This window comes from Hemicordylus capensis, chromosome 4 (genome assembly GCF_027244095.1).
Source record: "Hemicordylus capensis ecotype Gifberg chromosome 4, rHemCap1.1.pri, whole genome shotgun sequence".
Taxonomy (NCBI): Eukaryota; Metazoa; Chordata; class Lepidosauria; order Squamata; family Cordylidae; genus Hemicordylus; species Hemicordylus capensis.
This window is the reverse complement of record NC_069660.1, coordinates 95,489,082-95,514,099: the sequence shown is the minus strand read 5'-3', so window position 1 is coordinate 95,514,099 and position 25,018 is coordinate 95,489,082. Positions and strand designations below refer to the sequence as shown.

At 43.3% G+C, this 25,018-nt stretch overlaps 1 protein-coding gene across 5 annotated transcripts in view; it reads left to right on the top strand.

Annotated features, from left to right (window-relative positions):
* The window catches only part of GLIS1 (GLIS family zinc finger 1), a 335,102-nt gene that overhangs the window by 280,307 nt on the left and 29,777 nt on the right, over positions 1 to 25,018 (top strand). For all 5 annotated transcript variants that reach the window (XM_053248208.1, XM_053248207.1, XM_053248204.1 and 2 more), the window contains one exon: positions 20,771 to 20,921. In XM_053248208.1, the coding sequence (XP_053104183.1) occupies positions 20,771 to 20,921 (151 nt within the window). The remainder of the gene's footprint in view (positions 1 to 20,770; positions 20,922 to 25,018) is intronic.

Genomic DNA, 25,018 nt, shown 5'->3' with positions numbered 1-25,018 from the left:
TACATTGGATTGATTCTATCACTTTCACTGTTGGTAGCTTGAAGTTCCACCTGCAGGTCTCTTATGATGCACTCCTTGGAATCATTCTTTGAAATGTAAAGCATATATTAGATACATTCCTTGCTTCCTTCCTTCATTCATTCATTCATTGAAAGGTACAGCAATAGGAAGAGATTAGGACAAAGCTTGCAGTGCTTGGTGGAATGATTGTTTAGGGAACTAACCACATGTGCAACAATTGCTCCATTTTATTAAACTTTATCCACAATGCTATGAAATCAGGCTGAGGTGCATCATTTTAAGAACTGAATATAAAATATAAAACTGCCAAATGTCTTGATGGCAATTAATATGTCCCTCCTCCCCCAAATGTTTGATTCTTCCTTATTGTATGAAGGCATAATTTCTTATCACAAACAATTATTTATTAGTAGTAGCTGTATTCTTTGATTTAAAGAATGACATAAGCAAAAGAGAGGCCCTTGCCCCAAGGAACTTAAACTGAATTTTGAGTGGGTCAAAGTACAGGCAGTCTTCAGATTTTTGATGCCTGAAAACCATGTCTTAAGTCAAAACGTCTTCACATGGGACCTGTTTCCCCATAGAAAAGAGTGTTATAAATGGGGTTTGGTTCCTGCAACAAGGCCAGATACCCTAACTTTTTCCACTACTGTCAGTCACAGAGATGACTCAGAGCAGCTGGTTGTAGAGAACCAGAAATTGCTCATGCTTGCTGCTCACCCTTGCCACTCACTCTGTTTTCAGTCCCCTTCCTGGCCCTCACTTCTCCATGGAAGGAAGGGAGGCAACTGGGTAGCTTTCCTCCTCCTCCTCCTCCTCCTCCTGGGCAATGGTTAGACAGGGCAGAGAGGAAGGTGGTCAGGAAGTGGTGTGTGGGCTGGAAATGGATTGGCTCTCTGCCTCTCTCTGTCACAACATAGCAGCTGAGGCTGGAGGAAGAGGAGCAGGGGGAGCATCTTAGACAGGCAAGTCAGCCAGTCTCTCCACAGCTTGATGCTGCAGCAGCTGCCACTAGGACTGCCAGTCGCAATGACAATATGAGCCTGAGCCACCATTGTTGCCACCTCCTCCTCTAGCCCATTCCTTAGTGGCTGTTTAGCAAAGCCTCTCTTCCTACAGCCGCCGTTCACTTGTAAAGTGGAAACAAGGTGGCAATTTGCAAATGTCTTAAGTTCTGTTTGTCTTAACTCAGAAAAGTCTTAAGTCGAGGACTTCCTGTACATTTGACTTCCAGTATGGTACTGTAGTTCTGTCTGTCTCTTTCTTTTTTAAATAGTAGGTGCAGTGGGGGAAACCAATCCAAACTGGGGCTGTAGCATGGGGAGATGCGGTTTTTTTAAACCCTTTGCACTCTGCCACTTTCTCAAAGAAAATCCATGCACCAAAACTGCTACTTGCCCTAGGAGGGACGCTGCTATTGGCACTATTTAACATTATGATACTTTTGGTGAAGAAAATAGAAGAGGGAAATGACAGAAACTGAGAGACAAGAATAACAGGATGTATATGTGTAGATGGAGTTACATATGCTTAGGTTTAATTTTGATTCCGGGACTAAGGAGATCAGTTAATAATTTGCCTGAATTAAGCTAGTAATTCACAAGTAGCAAGTCAGAGCCTTGTGGGTGGGTACAGGAGCATTGCGGGTGGGATGCCAGGCTGCCAGCAACAGCAAAGATGGAGCATAAAGCACTAAAGAAGTTCTCCTTCCAAGTTAGTAATTGGAACCAACAGGTGGGTCTCCAGTGGAGGTAGAATTCCATTTGGTAGGTTGCTTTAGTGAAATGCTTGGGAATCAAAATCTCTATGTAGTGTACATACCAGACTACACAGGCTTCAAAAAGTAACACACAGTCCAATCCGCTGTATAATGCTTCCTTTTATTCCACTTGAAAACACTTGTTGATGCTGGGTTGCTTTCTCAAAGAAACCACAGCATTAAAGTACAGAGTGCTGTGCCATTGGGATTACTTGGATTACCAAGAACCTTTCCCCCTAAACTAAAGCTGCAGCGTATTTTAAATATGTCAAGGTTTAAAGCTAACATACAGAGATGAATCATTTTTCAAGTCTTCTATCCCTTGTGCTGAACTTCAAGCAAGTCTGTACTTAGCGGTGTGCATCTTGTGGGCCAATAGCAGTGTCTCTCCTAGGGCAAGTAGCAGCTTTGGTGTATGGATTTTCTTTGAGAGGTTGGCAGAGAGTAAGTCTGAACTTCAAAGCAAGTCTGTACTTAGGCTTGTGGAAGAGAAGATATGTGGAGGTTCTCTGTAATCCACAACACATCAAGCTGGACAGTTCTGCATTTTTAAAATTACTAATGTGGAGGTCCTTCAGTACTACACCACTGAAACTTTGAGTGCTTGTCGGTTGTACATGAAAAAAGCTTAAGGTCATAAGAAAAACCCTGCTGGATTAGACCAAGGGTCCATCTAGCCTAGAATTCTGTAATCTGCTAGTAATCTGCTTTTGAGGAGCAGTGTGCATCTTGTGGGCCATTGTCTGGTTCTTGTACACAACTGCTCTATGTGATAGCTCATTATTACTGCCATTTTGATACTACAGATGGGATAGTAAGACTGAGACACAATAACTTACCCCAACTCTGTCAGTTCATTTGTTCTCAGGTGGTATATGACTCCATTCTCCAGTTCCGTGTCTCAAATTATCCACTTGGCCATTGAGACAGCTGGTGGAGGAACCTATAGGCCAAGTGACACAGTGCAGAAGACTTTTGGGGGGCGATGGGGAGTAGGGGGAGGCATTTTTTTTTCTATCTCTATCTTCTGTTCTTGCATTTTTATCATTGCTTCTTACAGCTACTTGGCAGATACCCTAAAAAGCCCTTATCCCAGATGCTCTGAGATGCTCGTTTAGTAACAGATGTTACGGCTAAAGGTTAAACCATTTAGATTTTGATGGATGACATGTATTTATAAGCTGAAGTGGTTAATGTGTTAAGAAGCCTAAGATATCCTCTCTCAAGCTGAGATATGTAGTATGCAGACAGCATTTATATGGTTTTAATGCAGCATGGTGCACCTTGGTGACCATTCTTCTCTTAAGGAACTAAACAGCTGAATGTTTTATGTTTGGAGATTACTCAGAGGAGACAAAATTTCACCTGTTTTGCAGTTTCCTTTACCTGCTGCACAATTCCAGAACAGACAAAAATTAATTCATGCGAGATGCAGATAGAGTGTATTCTCATCAAGCTAACAACAGACACTGCACTTACTTCAATGCATACTCTATATTCTATGGCAATGAGCTCTAAAGAGACAACACCTCTGAAAATGGTATAAATGAAAATTTATATATTTATTGAGCACATTTCTATACTGCCCCATATACCAATCTCTAGGCAGTTTACAATTTGAATCAGTTTACAATGAGGTGCTTGTCTGACTACTGCTAACTAACCCCTGCTAACTGAGCAAAGAGGCAACTTTTTAAAGTGGTGATTCTCTTTATTGAGCAGGGGGAGAGCAACTGGCCCTATCCATCCCCAGCACAGCATCCCTCCAGTGGCTGTTGCTGGTATCTATCTTATGTCTTTTTTAGATTGTGAGCCCTTCAGGGACAGGGAGCCATTTTATTGATTTATATCTATAAAAGCCGCTTTGGGAACTTTTGTGAAAAGCGGTATATAAATATTCATCATATGCATACTCTTGGTAGACAGATAATTGATGTAGTACAGCAGTGGCCAATCTGAAGCTCTTCCGTTGTTGTACTACAATTCCCATCATCCGCAGCTGCAGCTTATTGTGTTATGGGAATAGTAGTACAACAGCAGCTGAACAGTCTCCAGTTGGCCATCCTTGTGTAAGAACATAGACCAATGGCTCCGTCACAGAATGGTGATTCCAAGATCATTTTGTGACATTTGAAGGTAGCCAAAACAAATCATCCTACTCAAGGAAAAAAGAGAGAAATGAAGGCTGCAGTCCTATGCAGTGACACACACAAGTGGCCCCCCTTTATCACAAAGGAGACACCCAGCATGAGGAGAAGGTGAGTACTACCCCACTCTTTTAATTTTCTTGGAGGACAGAACTTAAACCCTTTAATTAGCTGACAACTGCAGCTAATACCTAGCTTTCAAGCAAACAAGCTCTATATATTCTAAATAGCCAATAAAACCAGCTATGAAGGTAGAATGCCAACAGGGGAGGATGGTGTTCCCCAGTGTATTGCATGGAATGTTGCATGTATGACTATCTGCTAGAGAGGGACAGAAGTTGTGGGGGTGTGCTTGGTGCAAAGAGCTCCTGGCTCTCAGGGTGGCCTGAAGAAGTTCTGGGAGGCACAGAGATATGTAGATGAGACCCTCAGGGATGTGATAGAGGCATCCCACTCCCAGAATGACAGATCCTCTGCTGTCATGGAGAATGAAGGTCTGGGGAAGGAGATCAGTCTGAGGAAGAGGAGGGTGCTCCCTTTGAAGGGACACCTTTCCTGGATGATGCACCCATATCCTCTCTCATAGAGGATACTCCTTTGGGGGTTGGTCGCCTCCTAATAGTAGGTGATTTGATCATTAGGGGTATAGAGAAATGGATTTGTGACCACCATCTAGACCACACAGTGACTTGCCTGTCTGGTGTGAAACTTACAGATGTCATGCAGTGTCTATATAGGCAGTTAGGCAGTGCTGATAAGGAGTCAGCTGATGTGGTGCACATCAGCACCAACAGTATTGGGAAATGCAGTTGAGAGGTCCTGGAAGCCTAATTTAGGCTTTTAGGTAGCATATTGAACTACCACCCCAGGGTAGTGTTCTCTGAAGTGCTACTTGTTCCATGCACTGGGCCAGCGACACAGGCAGAGCTGAGGGGTCTCGGTGCATGGATGAGATGTTGGTGCCAGGTAGGGATGTGTACAGAACCGGCTGGCTCGGTTTGGTTTGAGTCCAGATCAGACTCGAAACAGACCAGGCCAGTTTGATCCAGCACCCCTTCGAACACCCCCTCCCATTTGGTTCGGTCTGGGGGGCGTGTTTCATGGACCACTTTCTCTAATTTTTTTTTAAAAACTGATCCCCCCTCAGGGGAGTTCCTGGAGGCGGCTGGGGTGTGTGTCCGTGGAGGTTCCCCCTCCCCCACTGGCCTTCCTCATGCCTTCTCTTCACCCGTTATGGAGGCCGTGCAGAGGCCATGTGCGCAGGCGCACGGCCTCCCTAATGGCCACCTGGTGAAGTCCGAAAACCCGCCGAAGAGGGGGCATGAGGAAGGCCGGCGACTTCTGTGGACCACACACACACACACCACCTCCAGGAACTCCCTTGAGGGGGAATCAGGGTTTTTTTTTTAAAAAAAATTTTAAGAAAGTGGTCTGCGAACCCCTCAAACATTCAGGGGTGTTTGGTCCAGGGTCAGACCGAACAAGGGACATCAAACCTGTTTGACATTGAACCTGTTTGCACACCCCTAGTGCTAGGAGGAGCGGTTTAGGTTTTTTAGGCACTAGGATACATTTTGGGGCAAGCAAAGCCTGTGCAAAAGGGATGGGCTCCACTTGAACCAAGATGGAACCAGACTGCTACCAGTTTAAAAAAAAAAAAAGGTCACAGAGCAGCTTTTAAAATGATGCCTGGTCGGGGGCGGGGGGGGGGGGGAGGGATACCAACAGGAACTGGGTAGTGTTTGGTTCAGCAAGCAAAAGCCCTTAAGGTTTGGGTGCAAATATTTCAGATAAACCAGAAGGTGACAGAGTAGAACAAGGTGTAGGTCAGATGGAAACACATGACTGCTGGTTAAAAAGATCAAATGACAGTAAAGGAGATAGCACATGCCAATGCCAGGTAAGAGACTTGGCGTATCAGTGTTTATGTACCAATGCCATAAATCTCCAAGCCAAGATGGGCTTGGTTGCTAATCAAAACATAGATATAGTGGGCATAATGGAAACCTGGTGGAATGGTGAGAACCAGTGAAACACTGTTGTTGCTGGATACAAACTCTACAGAAAGGACAAGGAGGGGCGGGTTGGGGGTGGAGTAGCACTGTATATTAAAGAAGGAATAGAATCAAACAAGCTAGAAAACATAGGAGGACCGGAGTCCTCCACATAGGAAGCTGCCTTATACTGAGTCAGACCCTTGGTCCATCTAGCTCAGTATTATCTTCACAGACTGGCAGTGGCTTCTCCAAGGTTGCAGGCAGGAATCTCTATCTTGGAGATTCCAGAAAAGGAGCTTGGAACCTTCTGCGTGCAGGCATTCAGGTGCTCTTCCCAGAGTGGCTCCATCCCCTAAGGGGAATATCTTACAGTGCTCAAATGTGTGGTCTCCCATTCAAATGCAAACCAGGGTGGACCTTGCTTAGCAAATGGGACAATCCGTGCTTGCTACCACAAGACAAGCTCTCCTCCCTTAGATCACCTCTCCTCATTATGGATGACAATATGGGGACTGAAAGGAAATGTGTTACTAGAGACGTGCCATTGCCCTCTGGATCAAAACTCTGAGAGTGACATAGAGTTGGAAAAGTAAATCAGAGAGCGAGAGCTGGAATAATGGGTGACTTCAGTTACCCTCACATAGATTGGGCAAAGTCATGTGCGGTTATTGACAGAGAGGCCAAATTTCTAGACATGCTAAATGTGCCTTAGAACAGTTGGTTGCAGAACCAACCAGAGAGAACATAAGAACAGCCCTGCTGCATCAGGCCCAAGGCCTATCTAGTCCAGCATCCTGTTTCACTCAGTGGCCCACCAGATGCTGCTGGCATGCGCTCTCTCCTGCTGTTACTCCCCTGCAACTGGTACTCAGAGGCATCCTGCCTTTGAGGCTGGAGGTGGCCTACAGCCCTCCGACTAGTGGCCGATGATAGACCTCTCCTCCATGAAGTTATCCAAACCCCTCTTACAGCCATCCAGGTTGCTGGCTGTCACCACATCTTGTGGCAGAGAATTCCACAAGTTCATTATGCATTGTGTGAAAAAATACTTCCATTTGTTGGTCCTTCAAGGGAGAAAACTTTTTCTCTATCCATTTTCTCCACACCATGCATGATTTTATAGACCTCTATCATGTCTCTCCACAGTCGTCTTTTTTCAAAACTAGCCCCAGGTGTTGTAGTCTTGCCTCATAAGAAAGGTGCTCTAGGCCCATGATCATCTTGGCTGCCCTCTTCTGCACCTTTTCCAGTTAAAATCTACAATGTCCTTTTTTAGATGTTGTGACCAGAATTGCACGCTGTACTCCAGGTGTGGCCGCACTATAGTTTTGTATAAAGGCATTATAATATTAGCTGTTTTATTTTCAGTCCCCTTCCTGATGATCCCTAGCAAGGAATTGTCCTTTTTCACAGCTGCCGCACATTGAGTTGACACTTTCAACAAGCTGTCCACCAAGACCCCAAGATCCCTCTCCTGGTCAGTCACCGACAGCTCAGATCCCATCAGCATATACTTGAAGTTGGGGTTTTTCATCCCAATGTGCATCACTTTACACTTGCCAACACTGAAGCGCATTTGCCACTTTGTCACCCACTCACCCAGTTTGGAGAGATCCTTTTGGAGCTCCTCACAGTCCATTTTGGATTTCACTACCTGAAAGAGTTTGGTATTATCTGAAGATTTGGCCACATTGCTGCTTACCCCTACTTCTAGATCATTGATGAATAAATTAAAAAGCACTGAGCTGGTCTTGTGTTAGCAAGCATGACTTGTCCCCTTAGCTAAGCAGGATCTGTCCTGGTTACATATGAATTGGAAACTAGAAGTGTGAGCTCTGCAAGATAATTCCCCTCAGGGGATGGAGCTGCTCTGGGAAGAGCATCTATGTTCCAAGTTCCCTCCCTGGCATTTCCGAGATAGGGCTGAGAGAGACTCCTGCCTGCAACCTTGGAGAAGCTGCTGCCAGTCTGTGAAGACAAGACTGAGCTAGATAGACCAATGGTCTGACTCAGTATATGGCAGCTTCCTATGTTGTTCCTATGCTGATGTTCAGTACAGATCCCTGGGGGACCCCACTTCTTACTTCCCTCCATTGTGAAAACTCTCAATTTATACTTACCTTCTGTTTCCTGTCTTTCAACTAGTTAGCAATCCATACATGTACTTGTCCCCTTACCTCGTGACTGCTTAAGTTTCCTCAGGAGTCTTTGATGAGGAACTTTGTTGAAAGCCTTTTGGAAGTCCCAGGTATACTATGTCAACTGGATCACCTTTATCCACAAACCTGTTGACACTCTCAAAGAACTCCAGAAGATTTGTGAGGCAAGATTTACCTTTGCAGAAGCCGTGCTGGTTCTCTCCAAGCAGGGCCTGTTCTTCTATGTGCTTTACAATTTTATCCTTGAGGATGCTTTCCATCAATTTGCTTGGGAAAGATGTTAAGCTAACCAGCCTGTAATTTCCCGGATCACACCTGGATCCCTTTTGAATGTCGGTGTTACATTGGCTACTTTCCAGTCCTCCAATACAAAGCCCAATTGCAGGGATAAGTTATATATTTTTGCAAGGTCTGCAATTTCACATTTAAGTTCTTTGAGGACTCTTGGATAGATGCCATCCAGCTCGGGCGATTTGCTAGTTTTCATTTTTTCCAGACAGTTTAGAACATCATCTCTTGTCACTTCTATCTGACTCAGTTCTTTAGCCTCCATCCCCAAAAAGCCTGGTTCAGGAACAAGTCTATGCTCAGTATCCTCTGCCGTGAAGACAGATGCAAAGAATTCATTTAGCTTCTTTGCAACTTCTATATCCTCCTTAATAATCTCTTCACTTCCTCATTGTCTGATGGTCCAACCGCCTCCCTGGCAGATTTCCTGCTTCTGATGTATTTAAAGAAGTTGTTGTTATTTCCCTTGATACTTTTAGCTTTTCTTTTCACCATACTCCTCATTTTGGAGAAGTTTCCTCTTCTGAAATTCAAAATGTCTGTGTTAGACTTCCTTGATGATTCTCTCCCGACATGTATGCTGAATTTGATCGCACTATGGTCACTGTTCCCTAAAGGGTCGATGACACTGACATCACGCACCAGGTCCTGGGTGCCACTCAGGATTAAGTCCCAAGGTCGCCCTCTCTCTGGTTGGTTCCAAGACCAGCTGTTCTAGGGCACAGTCATTCAGCGTATCTGGAAATGTGACCTCTCTGTCATGACCTGACTGTGAATTTACCAAGTCTGTGTGAGGGTAATTGAAGTCATCCAGTATTACTGCCCTGCCTCTCCTTGACACCTCCCTGATTTCCTGCTGAAACTCCCGGTCACTGTCAGCGTTTTGATCTGGAGAGCGATAGCACGCCCCCATTTCCTTTCAGGCCTTGTATTGTCACTCACAGAGTTTTTGCGGAGGACTCCAGTCCACCTAGGTTTTCTAGCTTGTTAGATTCGATCCCTTCTTTAACATACAGTGCTACTCCACCTCCAAGGCACCCCTCTATGTCTTTTCTATAGAGTTTATATCCAGAGATAACTGTGTCCCACTGGTTCTCACCTTTCCACCATGTTTCTGTTATGCCCACTGTATCTATTTCTGTGTTAGCAACCAAGCACTCCAGCTCACCCATCTTGGCTTGGAGGCTTCTGGCATTGGCATATAAGTACCTATATGCTGAATCTCTCACCTGGTGTATGCTATCTTGCTTTTGACTCTTTGACCAGCTGGCACAGCCTTCTGTCTGCTCTTTGTGTTTCTGCTCTGTCCCCTTCTGTTTTATCTGAATCCTTTGCACCCTCACACTTTAAAGGATGGCATTTGCCGAACTGGATACTGTCCAGCTCCCGTCGGCTATTCCCCAGGCATCATTTTAAAAGCTGCTCTGCAACCTTTTTGATTTTCAGCGCCAGCAGTCTGGTTCCATCTTGGTTCAAGTGCAGCCCGTCGCTATTGTACATGCCTTGCCTGCCCCAAAATGTATCCCAGTGCCTAACAAATCTAAACCCCTCCTTCTCGCACCGTCTCATCCATGCATTGAAACCCCTCAGCTCTGCCTGTCTCACTGTACCTGCGTGTGGAACAGGTAGCATTTCTGAGAATGCTACCTTGGGGATCCAGGACTTCAATACACTACCTATCAGCTTAAATTTGGCTTCCAGGACCTCCCGATTACATTTCCCCACATGGTTGGTGTCAATGTGCACCATGACAACTGTCAGTCAGTCAGTCAGTCAGTCTCCTCTCCAGCACTGCGTGATGTCCGCAACCTTCACACCAGGCAGGGAAGTCACCATACGGTCAACACACGGGTCACAAACCCATCTCTCTATACCTCTAATGATCGAATCACCCACTGCAAAGAAGTCCCCACCCCCCAGAGGAGTATCCCTTGTGTGAGAGGATGTGGGCTCATCTTCCACGGAAGGGGTCCCTTCTAAAGGAGCATTTCCTTCTTCCTCGGACCGATGTCCTCCTTCCCCGAGACCTTCATTCTCCCTGAGAGCAACGGAGCTATCAGCCCTGGAGTGGGATGCTTCTAACACATCCCTGAAGGTTTCGCTCGCATGCCTCTCTGTCTCTCTGAGGTTCTCCAGATTCACCACCTTGGTTTCAAGGGAACAAACCTGTTCCCTGAGAGCCAGGAGCTCCTTACACTGAGCACAGACCCATGACTTCTGCCCATGTGACAAATAGTCATACATGTGGCACTCTGTGCAATACACTGGGAAGTGCCCCCTCCCCTACTGACTTTCTATCTTCATACTGGTTTTGTTGGCTGTTTACAGTATTTAGAGATAGTTTATTAGAAGGATAGGTCTCAGCTGTAATGGTCAGTTATTTAACTTTCCAAACAGCCTTTCTCAAGAATATGAGGAAGGGATTTGTACTTGCTTTCTCTTCTCCACCAGGCTCCTTGTGATAACAGGGGTTTGTTCCAGGATCCCACACACACTTCCCACTAAACTCCTGCAAAACGCCTTCGTCCTGTTGGCTATGCTCTGTTCGCTATGCTCTCGGGCCTTCACCTCTTATGTATAGAGTAGGCTTCAAACTGAGACACAGGATGTGGCTCAAAGGAATGTCAAAGGAATGTGGGGCCTCCCACAACCCTAGCTGACTTCACCCCCTCCAGGGAAGGAAAAACAAAAATACTAGAGTTTGCTAGCCCTGGCAAATACACACACACACACACACACACACACACACACACACACACACACACACACGGACTTATCTGTTGAAGAGAAACCAGCCCCTCAAAATCTCCTTCTCCTGTTAGTTAGTTTGAAGGGGGGAAAGGCTAGATGTTCTGTTTAGAAAGATTTCATTACCTCCTCAAGCTGCTTCTGCTCTTCCCAGAGTAGGCTTCAAACTGAGATACAGGATGTGGGTCCTCCCACAGCCCTAGCTGACTCCACCTCCTCCAGGCAGGGACAAACAAAAACACTGGAGTTTGCTAGCCCTAGCAAATGCTAACCCTGGCCAAATGCTACCCCTCCACTGTTTTTCTGTTTTACACACAGACGCACCACAGCTACAAACATACACCAACCAACCCTGGTGAGGAGCCAAGCTTGGACTTAATGCTGAGTAGTGCCCAGGACCTGGTGCAAGATGTCAGAGTTGTAGAACCATGGGAGAACAGTGACCATAGTATGAATCCAATTCATTTTATATGCGAGTGGAATATTGCCAAGCAAGTCCAACACAGATGCGTTGAACTTCAAAAGAGGAAATGAGGGGACTGGTGAAAAGGAAGCTAAAAGGGAAAGTCAGGGAGGTCAAATCACTTCAGAAATCATGCAGTTATTTAAAACAACAATAATAGCAGCTCAGTTGGAATATATTCCAAGAAGGATGAAAGGTACCACCAAGTTCAGGAGCATACCAGTGTGGCTAACAAATAGGGAAGCTATAAAAGGGAAGAAAATAGGGATGTGCATGAACTGCGGTTCGAGCACATTTCGAGAGTGGGGCCCAGGAGCTTTAAGAAAGAAGAGAGTAGGCCCATACCTGATCTTCACCCTCTCATGCAGCTTCCTGCTGGGGCGGGGCACATGCCAAACATCCCTGCATGGCGTCGAGATGTACATGGCATCCACACATGCGCGGGCACTATTTGCATGGTCAGCAACACCATGCTGACATGTGCAGACACAGCTTGGGTGGTTTTAAAAGGGATTTGGACAAATTCATGGAGGACAAGTCTATCAGTGGTTACCAGCCTCAGAGGCAAGATGCCTCTAAGTACCAGTTGTAGGGGAGCAACAGCAAGAGAGAGGGCATGACCTTACCTCTTGCCTGTAGTCTTTTCAGAGGCATCTGGTGAGCCACTGTGTGGAAAAGGATGCTAGACTAAATAGGCCTTGGTCCTGATCCAGCAGAGCTGTTCTTATGTTCACCCAATCTATAAGTATAAGAACTAAATAATCAAACCAAACAATGTTTATGTTCATAGGGGGTTGTGTTGTTGTTTTTCTCATTTCTGGTGTTGCTTTTAGGACTCCTCTGATCTTCAAAGCTTTTAATTACATCTATTATAGCTTTGTTTTATTGCTGCTGCTGCTTTGCAATTGATTTTATTCTTTTATTGCTGTTAGTATTATTGTTTTACTTTACCGTATTTCCCTGAATCTGATGATTCTGAAATTAAGACAACTCCCCTAAACAAAGGTTATACCTGTATTTAATCTGACAGCTTTTTTCCTTCTTTTTGCTTTTCTTGTTTAGTTTAGTTAATTTTATTACTTTTATTATATCTTGTGTCTTTCTTATTGTTGTGAGCTGCCCCGAGCAGTAGTGCACTGTGGAGGGGCAGAGTATAAATATTTTAAATAAGTATCTATCTATCTATCTATCTATCTATCTATCTATCTATCTATCTATCTATCTCCAAAAGGAAGAGGACCCAGAACTTAAGGTGACCCCCCCCAATCTTATACTGGATACAAAAAGTGTCTTTATTACATATAGTAACTGTAATCAATGTATAATAAAGAAATGCTGCCACCACCTCCCCCCACCATGATTGTCAGTGCTTTCAGAAGCACCAGCGCTTCTCATGCTGCATCACACTGTTTTCCTGTGTGAATTGGGAGTGTATGTTCACAAAAGCCTTTCTCCTTTAAAAAAAAGAGAGAGAGACCTACTATAGATTCAGTGGATAAACCATCTTTGAGAGGCATTCTAAATACAGCCTCCGCCATGTACCTTCCTGGTGTCAGGGGACAGACAGGAAACTCTGCAGAGAAGAGCAAACAGAGCATGGGGAGGAGAGGTCAAATCTAGTTGTCGTCCTGGATAAAGTAAAATTAAGTCATCTTACTTTGAAAACGCCCATCCTTATCTGTACAAGAATGCCTGCTGTGGACAATTGGCACCCTGTTTTGAACTCCAGCCCCAGATTGCCTGGTAATGGCTGAGAAGAACAAGGGCTGCCCTCTTGCTGGAGTTTCCAAGGATAGAGGAAGTGCCTCACCCCTCCACTGTTTTTCTGTTTTACACACAGACACACCACAACCATAAACATACACCAACCAGTGAATACACCAGTTGTGTATTCAGAATGCCCCCACCCTTCCCACTGTTGGAAATGAAGGACTATGCGCTGTCTCTTGTCTCAATGACATAGGAGGACAGATTAGTGAGTCAGAGGGCTAGAGGGTCAAGACATTGGTCATCTCTTCTCTACTACTCTGACACGATCCCTTTGATATGTAGATTGCTAATCTCAGGGAATTCCTTCCTTCTTTCCTGCCACTCCCTTTTCCCTTCTTCTTCCCTTCCTTCTACCTTGCAACATGCAAGCTCCTCTCTCCTTGCACCATGTTGCAGAGATGCAGAATCCATCTGCATCCAGCTAGCTAGCTAGATTAGAGATCCTATCTCTTCACTTTACTATCTAGAATGGAGTTCTATAATAAATACTCCTTATATTGATTTGAAACTATGGACTGGCTCCAAGTTATTTTACTCTCCGCATACATGCATGCCTAACCAAATTCCACTGTGTTGTGCCTCTGTGCACTCTGCTATAATGAAAAAGGGTTTCTGTTACCAGAGAAAATTCCCAACAACCACAACATCTTCAAACCCATTTTCTCACCTCTAAATTCATCTTGCCCAGTCAAACCCTACCTCTTGCCTATGGTACACAGCCAGCTCCTCCATCCCTGTCTGTTCATTGTATGCATCCACCCCCTGCTGCCTGAACTAGGGTTGGCAACTCTCCTGGATTGGCTGGGACATTCCATAATTACAAAGGAAAGGGCTTGTCCCGTCCACAACGTCTTTTCCCCTGTATTGGGTGGCAGACTGCTGAGCTGAAGAAAGGAGTGCCAGAGAGACAATTTAGAGGGGCGGAGAGGGAACAGCCGCCACTCTTCACCACCTCACCTTGTCACTTCTGCAGGCGCCCAATCACCAGGCCTGCTTGCCCACAAAAGCTCTCTCCCACCTGTCGGCGTGGCCATGTGCGATTTCCCTCAGTGCTGGTGGGAGTCTGGGGTGGGGGAGGGGGAGGGGAGAGAGTGTGTTCTGGCTCCAGTCACTCACTGTGAGAGTTGCAGACCAACTGGCAGTTAAGTGGAGGCTCAGAGGAGTACAGGCGTGGCACACAGTGTGCGGGCGCTCTCTCTACGCCTTCCCTGAATCTCTCTGCAAGTCAGCCAGCCCGGACTGGAGCCTGTGAATGGAGGACTTTCCAAACACAAAGAACTTGGGAAAAACCTCGTCCTGGATTTGGGTAAATACAGTATTATTATAAAACCACCTTGTGATTTGAAAGGCAGGATATAATTTTTTGAAATTAATGAATAAGTATACAGTTTGAAAACTAAAGGCAATCACAAGTTACAGCTTGTTCATGGCTAAGTGCAAAATTATTAATAAGGGGTATCCTCAGAAATAAGATTGTGAAAAACAAGTTGCTTAATTTAATGAGTATCCTGTACTTAATTAAGTAAATTATAATTAATAAATAAGAGCATCCTACAAAAGCAGTTCACTCTACAAATGAGAAACATCTCTGAATAACATACTCCATATTGTTCCAGCTTATGTGGGAAAACCAGGATTGTTGCACAACGGTCTAATTCTGAAATATAGCTCCACTTCTGCCAGTGATAAAAAAGGCACATTAATGCATATAGAGATGATTTAGCAAGGAGATATATGTCTGCTTCCAAGCACAGATCACTCCTGATGGATCAGGGCAAAAATGTTTATTATTAAAATTAGACAATCATGTCTGACTTAGCTTTATTTTTGTTTTTAGGATAACCTTGTGCTTTGTTTGGGACCTCAATAGTTTTACTCCAGTATGAGGAGCAAATATTCCGTAGGAAATAGTACTTACCCTCATTTAGCTCATGTTTTTCCACTTAGTGTAGGAACGTTAAAGAGAATGATACAGCCCAGATTAAGCAGCTGCAACATTCTGTCTTTCAGTTGCCAGAACATTCCATCGGAGCCAGAAGAGTTGTATGCCATGACATAATTGTTTTGCTCTTTTACTCCTCATTGACATTAGGGCTATATTAATCTAGGTGTGTGTGTCCATATCTGTAGCAATCCACTACTGTGTTGCAGGACATACAGAACCGACAAAACATTTTAATTGCTTCATTATAGTTGAATATTGAAAAATGTTGAAATCTCAATAAATTTTAAAATAATTGATTTGAAGAATATCGTTGTCTCAGAATGGAGAAAATCACACTGCCTTACAAAAAGAAGGGATTCCTCTGAAAATCCCCCCCAACCTTTTGTTTTTGTTCAGATGGTCCTCTGATACACTCTTTGTAGTGTTTAGTGCACTTGCCTGCTCTCTGGTTTGAGCGTATCATAATTATAATTTGGATGCTATGGTTTTTTTCATAGCTATTCTTTAGTCTACTGTCTTATGAGTGAAACCAAGGGAGTAAATCCAAAGGAAGAGATTCTGTCAAAGCAGCAGCAAACAAAGACAAGCAGGGAGCAGATTGGCATCGGGGTCCTATTTATTTATTTATTTACATTTATATCCTGCTCTTCCTCCAAGGAGCACAGAGTGGTGTACTACATACTTAGGTTTATCATCACAACAACCTTGTGAAGTAGGTTAGGCTGAGAGAGAAGTGACTGGCCCAGAGTCACCCAGCAAGTCTCATGGCTGAATGGAGATTTGAACTCAGGTCTGCCTGGTCCTAGTCCAGCACTCTAACCACTACATCATGCTGGCAGTCAGGTACAGGGATTATCCCTTAGAAGCCCCACATGGCCCAAAGACAGTTATTTCAGCTCAGGATTTTTATTCAGAAGTGAGGATTCAGCTTGAGGAGGAAGGGGGGTCTGAGCACACAAACTGGCACCCAGCCAGGCAAGGTGTCAGGGCAGACCATGCCGCCACAGTCCCACATAGGAGGTCACACCCTTCCTACAGCATTTTTAAGGGAGAAATGTGTGAGTGGGGGAGCTGCCATTCAGATGGCTCACCAAGACAAAAGGGTACTAGTAAGCCAATCTAATTCTAAAGCAGTCTTTGGGTGGCTGGTGCTTGCATTTTAGCATATGGTTACTCTTGCTTCTCGCAGCCTGTCTTTTGTCCAGGACCATTTCTTGCTGAATATGGAGATTCATCTTCATTACAAATTCAAGGATTCAGGATGGGCGCTTTGTTTCTTCAAGCTGCATGGCCCTGCTGCTTTGGCATAAATGGAGGCCTGCTTGCCTTATGGCGCCAAATGCCTGTCTCTGTAACAGTCTTGCTCAGGTTCAAAGCTGGTAACTGTCCGTGTCCAGTAGCACTCCCTTTGTTCTGCTGCTTCCGCTTCTTTCACCTGATCAGAATAATGGTACAAAAAGGGTGGGGAAGGGATGGAGAACTTCTCAGAGTTCACAAACAAACAAACTCCAGGTCCCCACAAGTTTGCCCTTCCTTTGGGCTTTTCTTAGCCCTAATAATAATTCTCCAAGCCTGAAATCAGAGAACCTCACTGACATTCTTAATCCTGCTTCAGCAAAAATAGTTCATCAAAAAGATGTTAAGATCCTATTCTTCTCTACAAGCAGTTCTCCTATTTTGTAGGGTTCTGCAAAAGCCCACAAGCAATTACAACTGATGGAGTGTTCCTTCTACCCTCTGTTATTTGCAAATTGATTTCTTAGAATCTCACGCTAAAGTAAAAAGACCTCCATGTTGTGGTGATGGCCAAAACAGGGACCCACTCCATATTGTTGTTCATAAAGATATCAGAGCCTCATCTAAGAACAACCTGGATTGGATTGACAATTCTGTTCATGTGACCAAGTTGATAAATATAGTTCTTAGCAGAGATTTTAAAAATGATAGGGGAAAATCCCCCAAATTTTACTCCCAAAAAATTCAGTGGGACATACTTTTTTGGGGGGGGCAGGTAAGGTATGAAGGAGGGAAGGAGGAAGAGCCAGAGTGGCAGGGGGAAGAATGGCAAGTTTTGTGTGCTGGGAGGTGGGTGGAAGTTCAGGAAAGACAGCTTCTCGCCATGCTGCCTCTGGCACTTGCCTCAGGCTCAGGCTGGCCCTGCTTGGTTTGAGCATGTGTCAACCCTGATATAGAGATAATTGTGTAAAGCTGGGGGGTGGGGAGCAAAAACATGTAGGAGACCTCTTTTAAAGTAGGTAAAACAGGAAGTAATAGAAACTTTATCCGGGAAATTAAGAAGAACATAGGAACATAGGAAACTGCCATATACTGAGTCAGACCATTGGTCTATCTAGCTCAGGATTGTCTTCACAGACTGGCAGCGGCTTCTCCAAGGTTGCAGGCAGGAATCTCTCTTAGCCGTATCTTGGAGAAGCCAGGGAGGAACTTGAAACCTTCTGCTCTTCCCAGAGCGGCTTCATCCCCTGAGGGGAATATCTTGCAGTGCTCACACATCAAGTCTCCCATTCAGATGCAACCAGGGCAGACCCTGCTTAGCTATGGGGACAAGTCATGCTTGCTACCACAAGACCAGCTCTCCTCTCCTAAAGAAAAATTGTGATGTCTTTAAATGCGTAATATATAACTGATACACAAAGTTTAAGAAATTTTTAAAAAATGACAGTACTACTAGAGCTGCAGTTTTAAGAAATTTGTTTAAAACTGCAGCTCTAGTAGTACTGTCATTTTTTGGATTGTATTGTCCTACTTTGTAGGGTTCTGCCATAGCCTACAAGCAATTACAACTGATGCAATGTTCCTTCTTCCCTCGTGCGCTCAGAATGAAGAGAACACGAGGGTTCTGTGATTTCCTCTTCATATTAATATCTATAGTACTCCTCTTTATCCAAAACTCTCATTATCTAAATGTTTTTATTTGGGGGTAATATCATTTCTTCTGGAAGGGATATGGAGACAGGATGGATATTCTGTCCTTTAAAAAAATTAATTTAGACATTAATATAAGCTGTGTTCCAGTGAAATAGTTAAATAAAGTAACAGCTATGTGGTGTCTAGCAACAATGTATTGCATCTCTTTAAAATGTCACCTGAATGTTGATAGCCCAGGTTTAGCATCCAAAGGCTATGCCAAAAGGAAATTATAACACTCTGGAACCATACAGATGACTAACATATAAATGAAAGCAGAGGTACAGTCAGTGATACTGTCTACAGAGAATATGTGATAGAACAATATTTTCCCAACTGTTGGTAATAGGCTGTTATACATTTCCCAAAGAGACATTCATATAACACAAGATCCATGGTTTGGAGCTCTTCTTGTAAATACATGGGCGTGAATAGCTCAGTTATTTTAAATGAAGTACATCAGCCTGTTCCAAAATCATTGAAACTAATGAGCAAGTAAAAGCACCAATAGTGTCAGGCTCAATTGAAAGATGTTATGAAGTTTGTAGTTTGAGATGAAGCCAGCTGTTTTGCCTTCACAAAACACAAATGACTTCAGGCTATCATATTCCAAAATATATGGTTCACTAGATTAACATGCTTACTCATTTCTTTATGGGTCTTCAGAGGCTAACATGTCCATTGGAATTGGAGTTGAAAGTGTACTTGTGCTACCTGACAGGAATGTATTAATTTAGTGTGTAAGATATAGATAAAATTTCTATTCTGTTTGCAGCCTAAAAGGAGTATTATATGGATGAGCCAAAAGGGTGGGAGAAGCCATTCTTTCCAGCTCAGCAAAGCATTATCGTAAAGCTAGTGGGGGGGGGTATACATTTGAAGAAAAATGTGGAGGCTACACAATTGTAAACTATATCCCAAACCAAACAAACCAGTTGTGTGATTAAACATTTCAACAGTCATATGGCACCTGATTGGCTTTATTTTATTTACTTGCTTCTAAAACCCAAACCTTTTTTTGAAGCTGAAAACTTCTTTGGGGAGGAAGAGGTACTTACTTCTGTTTCAACACCTCAATAAATTCACGTTTCTGCTATTTCTCCGATGTCTTCCTTTCTAATGTCAATAGTAGTGCTAGTTAAGAAAACAAGAATTTTTATATGATGGAAAAGGTGTGTAGGGGTGTGTGTGTGAGAGAGAGAGAGAGAGAGAGAGAGAGAGAGAGAGCTTACTCCTGTTCACTGTTTGGCACTGGTCAGCTAGTCCAGAAGGGACTGGTGACAAGCAATCATTGAGGTGTTGATGGCTCCCTTGACAAATCTGCAAAGGAGCCCATGCCAGGAGAAGGGAAGTAAAGGAAAGAGGACCAGAGGCATATCTAGGGCAAATAGCGTCTAGGGCAAGCACTGAAATTGCGCCCTCTGTCGAAACATCTGACACCCATCTTTCAGATAACTTTACCATAATATCAGCTCAAAAATACAAGTCAAGCTTGTTAATCTTTTAATATTTCAAATACTATTTAGCAGTGGATGTAGTTGGACCAAAAGATGCTGGAAAACTACAAATTTCAGTATGCTGGAGCTCATGAAATACCCAAATACTAAGTGGAGGTATACTTGGAAAACTAAACAGAAGTGCCTGTCTAATTCTCTACTATGCATTGTAGCATCACTATTACATAAGTTTTTAAAATAAATGGAGAATTTGACTTTTCCCAGATACTCAGAAAATAATTAAAGGATATGCAGAGTAAACTGTGCCACTGCTCGGAATATATTCTAGTATTTCAGAGAGACAGTTAAAATGAGAGAAAGAGAGCAAGAAACTCCCAGTGGGCCTTAATACTAAGGATTTCACACTGATTCAAAGACAAACTCACCATTAATAGCCATATTATTAAGACATCACATCTAACTCACTTATCACAAGAAGCAAAGTAAGAGCAAATGAATATAATCCTAGCTCATAAATTTCAGCTCAGTATTCACAAGCCCTAATTCTCTGTACATAGTGCCAATCTGAATATGTGTACAGTGACTTATATTATTTTAAATTAAAAAAAAATTACCTGTAGCCCCTTCGGTGGGCTTCCTAAAGGCTGTGGTGAGAGTCTGCAAAGGTTCCCCCTCCCGCTGCTGGCCTTTAGAGCCTCACAGGGACCATTTGAACATGTGCGGTGGCCATTTTTATTTTTATTTTTTAAATGGCCACTGAAAATAAAATGGCCACCGTGCATGCTCAAATGACCTCTGTGAGGCCTGGCATGGCCTAGGACCTCACAAAGGCGATTTGAATGTGTGGTGGCCATTTTGTTTTTGGTGGCCATTTAAAAAAATTCTTAATTTAAATAAATGGTGCCCCCCTTCAAGTGGTGCCTGGGGCACGTGTCCTGCCTGCCCCGTTTTAGATATGCCCCTGAAGAGGACACCTAGTCTATCACATTTATTTTAGAATTCTTGTTAAACAAAGGTTTGCCCTTTGTTACAAAGGGCAAACAAAGGCTTAATTTTTTTCTCTTGCAATTTTTCTCTTTCCTCCTTAGGCATGTACACTGGTTCCAGCACTAATCACAATGGACCATCACCTAGTCTCCTGCCACCACCTCATGATGTACCTACAAGACAACATATGCTTGAGTCAGTCCTTAATAGTACACACCATCATGCATCACCCATAGAAAGCACCAGAGAAAGGTATGTATTAAAACCACACAGGACATTGCCCTGAACTATGTACTGAATGTAAGTCCCCCTTCTCAACTTCGGGCCTCTCCAACCCAGCAGCAATTCTTTGTTCCACAGGCAAATGTGCAGATTCTTGCATGAAGTCATGTGCATAAAGTTTGCTGCTGCACATGAGAATCTGTGGATTGGAATAGTAATCCCATACAGGCATTAAAAGAGGAATAGAAAAGGATCTGTCTGACAGCTCCCTAAAGCTGTTCAAGAAACCTTAAGAACAAAGTTCTTTCTGAACTCCCTTCTTTCCTGATCACATTGGGATGATGTAAGGTACAGTCACCCCCAGAAATCCACTGTGGATTCGTGGGGGTCCACTGCCAGGAAGCATTAATCTATACAGGTGTTGTGTGTCGGAGAGTGGGAGGAGGCATCATATGCTTCAGGATCATATCCTTTTCTGGAACTTTGCACCCCCTTTCCAGTTGCCCATCTACAGTTTGAGAAGCATTGCCTTAATTAGTGGGCATCCATTCAGTGGTGATGAATATATGAATGCACGTTTGGAATTATATGAATTTCTTTTTTGGTAATAATAATTAGGTGTGTATATACATTTTAAATGATATATCTGAGAACTATAGCACTTTGGTGTGGTGGAATTGGTTTACAAACTAGGTTAAACTGAATTCCAGTTACTTCAAAGACAAATTATAGGTGGCAGTGAATTATCCCAAAAAAGTATACTAAAGAGTAGGAGTTAAGATTCTAGCCTTTAATGATGATCAGAGCTGTAGTGTGGAGAAGAAATAGAAGTAATTATATTGTGATTCACAACCTGCTTTCAGTTCTGGAGCTCACCAAATTAGCATCTGTCTTGCTGGAAGAATGGGGAAATTAGAGTTTTCAGAGGTCCGTAGCTCCTATATTTTATTAAACATATTTAAAGGAGATACAAGCCCATTTTACTATTTCATTGGCCCTATTCATATAAGATCATTTTCACATGGAACATAATTATTTTATAGGGGAGCCTCATAGAGCAGCAGATTTTATTCCACTCTGGTCCCTCTTTTATAAGATCTTGTTTCAATATGCCACATCCCATATGCAGAGAAAATTGGGAAAAGGCTGTTTCTCACATGTAGCAAAAATAATAATAATAAAAAATGCCTGTGATCTTGGAGGAGTAGGATTCTTTCTATTCACAAAATCTGGAATGAATTTTAAAGTAAGCCGTTTAGTTATGGAAACTGCATCTTGATAGGAGGTGACCCACATGCAATAGTCGCAGTGATCCTAGCAGAAAATATAATTAGAATCAGGGAAACATGAAGCACCTGCCATGTAGCTTTCTTCACAGTGCCATTTTGCTGCACTTGCTGCTTCTACAAAAGCAGGTCTCCTGGTGGAGGGGGAATACACACACACACCCTAACAAACCTCCCCCCCGCAAATGTTGAAACTGACCAGTGTCGTGTTCAGCATAAAAACGTTCACCCTACACCTCTGGAGTTTGTGGGTGAGCCAGCATGTGCAAGAAAATAATTCAGGGTTTGTTGCTGTGAAGAGGCCAGCAGGGCTTGGCAGCTTTCAAGGGACTCGGATGGAACAGGACTGGGGTGAATGGTGTGTCAACTGAGCCTTGGACTAATTGGGAGAAGCCTGTCAGAGCTTAAGGGCCATCTCTGTGAAAAGTGTAGAGGACCATGAGGACCTCAGCCATGCATAAACTGGCTGGCACAGTTGTGGAAATGAGGGGAGAAGTAAAGAATGTTCTGTCTGGACTATGACAAGCCAGATGGCTAGGCAGGATCAGTGAGGTGAGGAGCGGGGGAATGGGTGCCATTTAGACATTATACACTGAGAACATTTGGGAGGCTCTATTTCAGCCTAGTAAGCAAGTATGGGACATGCAACTCACTTGCACCTCCTCACCCCTTGCTAATTTAGAATGCCCACAGCTGCTCTGAGCTAGTGGTGTACACAGAACCGGCACCTGCCATTTCGAAGGGTGGGGGGATATCTTTAGGGATGGGGGAGGGTGTTCTTACCCCTCCCACCACGTTTCCCCTGCCGGTGCTGTCCTTTAAAACAGTACAGCAGGGCAGCAGCGTATCTCCTTGCTGCCCTGGTGCAATGTGCGCACACACACCAGGCTCTTCTGGCCACTTCCAGTCCGAGGAGGCACTCAGGTGGCAAGGAGGTATGCTGCCACCCCACCGGACTGTTTTAAAAGACAGCGCCAGCAGGGAAAACACAGCGGGCGGGGTAACAGCATAAAAATATCCCTCCCACCTTCAAGCCAGCTGTAAAAGGGCCTCCAAACTGGTTTGTGCACATCTGAGCTGCCCAAGAACACATCAAAATTTTCTGTGACAAATTACAAGTAGGCAGTTCATGTAAAAGGATAGCACCATCACTTTTTAGATTAGCCTTCCTTTTGAGAGTTTATAGTAATCATGAATGTTAAGTAAAATTATTAGATGTAACATTATTTTGGTCACACTTATTCATTGGTTTATATCAGCAAGGAATAAGTATCCAGAACGATATGGCTGTTGGAATGTTGCACCTTTGTTAGTTACAATGCACCTGTGTTCCCTCAGATAAAAATGTTTACTTCACAAATAAAATAAACGCCTGTCAATATCCTGCTTTATGCAAGCCGCTTTACACTTCTGGCAAGCATGCAGTGTTTTGCCTCATTCATCACCTATCTCAGCCTACATGTTTAAGTACATGTACAGAATTTCTACACTGTGAACCCATGTGATGACAAGTTGGATTCCTGTGTTTAAGTCTTTGGGACGGACCAAAATGATTGCTATCAAAAATGGTAATGACTGAGTCATCAAATATAGGAGAAGCCAAAAGCTACACGAAACAGAGCACAAGAAGTCTACTCACATTTGACAGAAGACTAAGATTTTGATTTAAAGCCTCTTTTTAAACAACAACAAAAATCCTTGTTATACCATTCTTTGCCAAAGTCAATAAAAAGTGCAGTGCTCATTTTTCCCAAATGGTTTGCTAAGACATTTAAATAGTTTGACAAAAATTATTTAGTTTACTTGAAAATGTTCTAACAAAAATCTGACTTCATTACCAAATATATTTACCCTGGCTATATATGAGATGTATAATATTTTTTTCACTTCAATAAAGAAGTGTGTGAAGAATACAGAATGCTGGATCAAGTAATTTTATACTAATTTATATTAATATTAATTAAAGGAGAAGTGTTTGATTTAGAAATATTTTGGCATATAGAAAGTGGAGCTTGTCATGAACTAGTTCTTATTTAAAAAAGGTTTTCAGGTAGTGAAGTGTTATTTTAGCATTACTTACAACTCTCACTATAAATAATGACAAGCTCTGTTTAATTTCACCAGTTGTGAAGATAGTAAAATTTGATTTGTGGCAGCCTAACGATGGAAAAACAGCGTTCCATCTTAAGACTTGTCTGCACTAGAAGATTTCACAGCTATATGTGTGTGCTAGTGAGTACAGCACGCATTCCATAAACATAGATATATCGCTGGCAGCCATGGGAAAGAACTTCCACACATCTCACTGTTAGTCCCAATTTGGGTCATTTTAACTAGATCAGTTGAACTGGCTAATGTGATTAACGAAGCACTTGTGGAAGGAAGTGCTTTCTAGAGCTTGTATTCTAGACTAGTGTTGTGCAACTGCAAGCATGCTTGTGTAACAATTGTGCAACCTGGATCACACCTAATTTTTAAACAGAGAACTTTTGTGGACGAGGGAAACTCTGTGACTCCGGTTATTTTACAGCAACTATGCACTCTTCTAGTACTAGTGGAGCTTTGTTCATTATGCATACTTTATTAGGATGTCAGCCACTGTTTTTATATTGCTGTTCACTCTCAGTTGAATAATAGAATTGGAAAGGACCAGAAAGTCATCTTTAGCAAGGCAGGAATCTACACCTATTAATATCCATCATGTCAACCCAGACAATCCCAGGTATGACACAATCAGCCCCTGCTAACTGAGCAAAGAGGCACCTTTTAAAAGTGGTGATTCTCTTTTATTTAGCAGCGGGAGAGCAACTGGCCCTATCCATCCCCACCACAGCATCCCTC